The sequence below is a fragment of the Ipomoea nil genome, unplaced genomic scaffold (assembly GCF_001879475.1).
Source record: "Ipomoea nil cultivar Tokyo-kokei standard unplaced genomic scaffold, Asagao_1.1 scaffold2970, whole genome shotgun sequence".
Classification (NCBI taxonomy): domain Eukaryota; kingdom Viridiplantae; phylum Streptophyta; class Magnoliopsida; order Solanales; family Convolvulaceae; genus Ipomoea; species Ipomoea nil.
The window spans coordinates 5,835-9,122 of record NW_017619398.1 but is presented as its reverse complement, the minus strand read 5'-3'; the positions used below and the strand labels follow the sequence as shown (position 1 = coordinate 9,122).

Here is a 3,288-nt window from a genome sequence, read left to right as displayed (position 1 = left end):
CGAGCAAGACAAGCGGAGCGGCCCGGGGACCAAAGATGGCAACAAATGACCAGATCAGCGCAAGGACTGCATGGGAACCCCTGGGCGGCAGGCGGGAACGCGGAGGAGAAGGACACAGAGGCCGGCCAGTGCACGCGACCCGCGAACGCGCGCCGACAGGCAGGGGGCCAACGCTGATGGCGCACAAAAAGCAGGGGAAGGACGGGCCCCCGGAAAGGGGGGCGGCAGGAGCCGCACAAAAGGGAACGCGAGGACAGGGCCAACCGCGACGAAAGGAAACAGGGGCCCATTGGGACGAGGACCACGCCAAACCTCACCAGAAGAAAACCAAGGAGAGGATAGGCAGGTGGAGGAGAACGGACAAAGCCCGGGGAACCACCCTCGGGGGAAAAAGGACGGGGGAGGAGCGACGGCGAGGAGGAGTAAAGAAAGAAGCAAAAGCAACAAGGAGGGAGCAGAGATAGGAAAGAGTACGAGAAGACTCCGAAAACCCGCAGCAACAAACTAGGTGAAGCCAACCAAAAAGCTGCGACCACGAGAAGACAAAGAAAAGAAAAAAAAAAAAGCAAGGAGGACAGAACAAAAAAAAAAACGAAGGGGACCAAGGTGAAGAGAAACCCGGAACCGGCAACGGAGAATGTAACAAAACCGGAACCACAACGGCGAGGAGGGGGGCGGAAACCTGCAAAGGAACAGCCCGGCGTAAACCCGACAAAGCGCCGAAAGCCCCACATAAGGCCCCAAAGCAAAACCCGGCGGCGGCGGCGACACTGCCCGCGCAGCGCGCGCGGCCGCGCCCGCGCGGCCGCGCGGCCGCACCAACACCAACCACACCACAACAACAGCCCGCCAGCCAGCGCCACAACAAAGGCACGACGGCCACTCCAGACGACGCCCCACTGGGACGCGGCCCGCGACGCCACACGGCCCGGCGCGTCGCGGAGCCCGCACGGCCACACCACACACGACGACCCCAGCCGCCGCCAGGAAAACACCCGCCACGCGCGCCGAGCCAGCGCAAAAGCCAAAGCCACGCCGCCCGCCCCGGGGGGGCCGCGAGAAAACCGGGTGCGGAAACCGGCGCCGGAAAATTGCGCCCTAAAAAACGGGGCAGCACCCAAAGGAAAAAGGCCACACCGAGGGGAGACCGCACAAGGCTGAGAAGCCCGGGGAGATCCGAAACCCGGAGGCGAACGGCACGCCAAGGACACAGGAAGCGGCTAGGGAGCATGCCCGCGAACCCGGACCAATGCGCGCCCGCGAGGGGTCGAGGAGGCGGAAAGGGCAAGAGCCGGGGTACGGAGCGCACCATGCAAAGGGTGAGTACGCACCCGCGAAGGAGGGAAGGAGGGCGAGCACCAGGGAAGGGGCCGCAAACGGGGGGAGAAAGGGGAAGCCCGCGAAAAGGCCAGTGGCAAGGAGAGAGGACGCAGCCAAATGGCCGTCCGGGACCAAACGCTAAAATCGAGCCACCACGGGGGGGGAGCAGGTCGGACCAGAAGGCAGGGAGCGGACCCAAGGGCAGGGGGGAGAGGGACGACCGCGCGAGCACGGGTCCGAACAGAAAGGGCGAACCGCGGCAACAAAAGAGACGATGGAGGAGGGGAACGGAGAGCGGGGGCCGACGAACAAACAAAACCAGGAGGTGGGCAACCGAGAGGGTGACCGGGGCCGACGTGCCGAAAACACAATGAGCCAAGGTAAGCGCCGCGCGCGGAGGAGAAAACAGATGCGTGGGGCAAGGCGAGCAACCGTAGAGGCGACCGGACGGGAGGAGCCGAAGTGGGAGCAGGGAGAGAAAAACGGGAGGGGACCGGAGCCACATAAAGAGCAAACCCGGAACCGGCAGGCGGGGGCAAGCAGAGTAACGCCGCCCGCAAGGACAGCGACGACAGGACGCCGCAGGGGACGAACGCGAATAACCAAGGAGGAGAAGGAAGGAAGAACCCAGGAGAAAGAAGAAAGGAGAAGGAGGAAGGAGGGAAAAAGGCCACCAGAGCCAGGGGCCCCAGAGACAGAAACCAACCCGAAACCCAAGAGGAAGAAACGCGAAAAACCCGGGGAGCGAGAAAGGAGGGAACGGAGGGAGCCACCGAGAACCCCCCCCACACGCCGAGACGCCCCACCACCCCAGGAGAGCCCGCAAGAAGGCCCGGAGAAGAAAGCAAGAAAGCAAGAAAGCGAAAAAAGAGCCGGCAGAGCCAAGGAAGGAAGGAAGGCCGAAGAGGGAACCCAGGGCGCAACAAAACCGAGGGTGCAGAGCGAGGAGGGCCCGGGGGGGGCCCCGAGGAGGGGGAATGCGCGAAGGAGAGGCAGGAGGGAGGGGGAGGGAGGAGTCCAGGGGGAAGCGGGGGAAGCGGGAGAGGGCGAGGGCGGGAGAAGGAGGAGAGGCGGGGATGAGGTGAGGGAGGCGAGGAGGAGGGGGGGGCGGAAGGAGAGGGGGCGGCGGGAGGGAGGGGGAGCGGGGAGGGGGGCGCCGAAGCGGGCCAAGGAGAAGACGAACCGGAGGCGGGGGAGAGAAAAGGGAGGAGAACCCGAGGGGGAGCGGAGGAGCGGAGGCGGGAGGAGCGGGGGGGAAAGCGCAGGGGGCGGGGGGTTGGATGGACGAGAGAAAAGCAGGGGAGGGATGGGCCGGGCGGCAGGGAGGGAGCGGCGGGAAGGCGAGGGGGGGCGTGAAGGACGGGGGAAAGGGTGCTGAAGCAGGCGGCGGGGGCCACACGGGCCGTGGGTGAAAAGGGGGGAAAAAGCAGGCATAGGCGGAGCGGCAGGGGGGGGGGGGACCGCCACCGACCCAGACACGGACCCGCGGCAGGGGGGCGGTGCGGGCAGCCCCGGCAGCCGGCGGCCGGCAGCCGGCGGGGCGGACCCCCACCCACCGCGACCCGCGGGGAAGGGGCCCGACCGCGGGACCCCGGCGGCCCCGGGGGAGGGGGCCCCGAGCCGCGGGAGGGGCCCAACGGACCCCGGGCGCGCGCGGCCTGAGGGCGAGGGGGAGGGGCGGGGACCGGGCGGAGGTGGGAGGAGGCGGTGAGAGGCGCAGGCGAGGGAAGGGGAGCCCGGGGACCGAGGTGGAAGAGGAGGAACCCGCCGGAGGGACGAGGCGGAGGAGGGGAGGGAGCACGCAGAGGGGGGGAGACGCCGGGGCCCCGGCCCAAGGGGGGAGGGGGGGGCAGGGGCGGGCGACAGGGGAGGGGGGGTGGCGCCCCAAGCGGGGCGAGCAGGAGGGGGGACGAGGCGGGGCAGAAGGGGAGGGGTCGGAGACAACGGGGGCAGGCCGGGCAGGCAGGG

General features: G+C 68.3%; 1 protein-coding gene across 1 annotated transcript; it reads left to right on the top strand.

Annotated features, from left to right (window-relative positions):
* The first annotated feature begins 1,594 nt into the window (after positions 1–1,594).
* LOC109162941 (translation initiation factor IF-2-like) lies at positions 1,595–2,698 on the top strand. The gene has a single exon (XM_019311647.1). It carries the CDS (start codon positions 1,595–1,597, stop codon positions 2,696–2,698), a length of 1,104 nt encoding a protein of 367 aa, XP_019167192.1.
* The last annotated feature ends 590 nt before the right edge of the window (positions 2,699–3,288 follow it).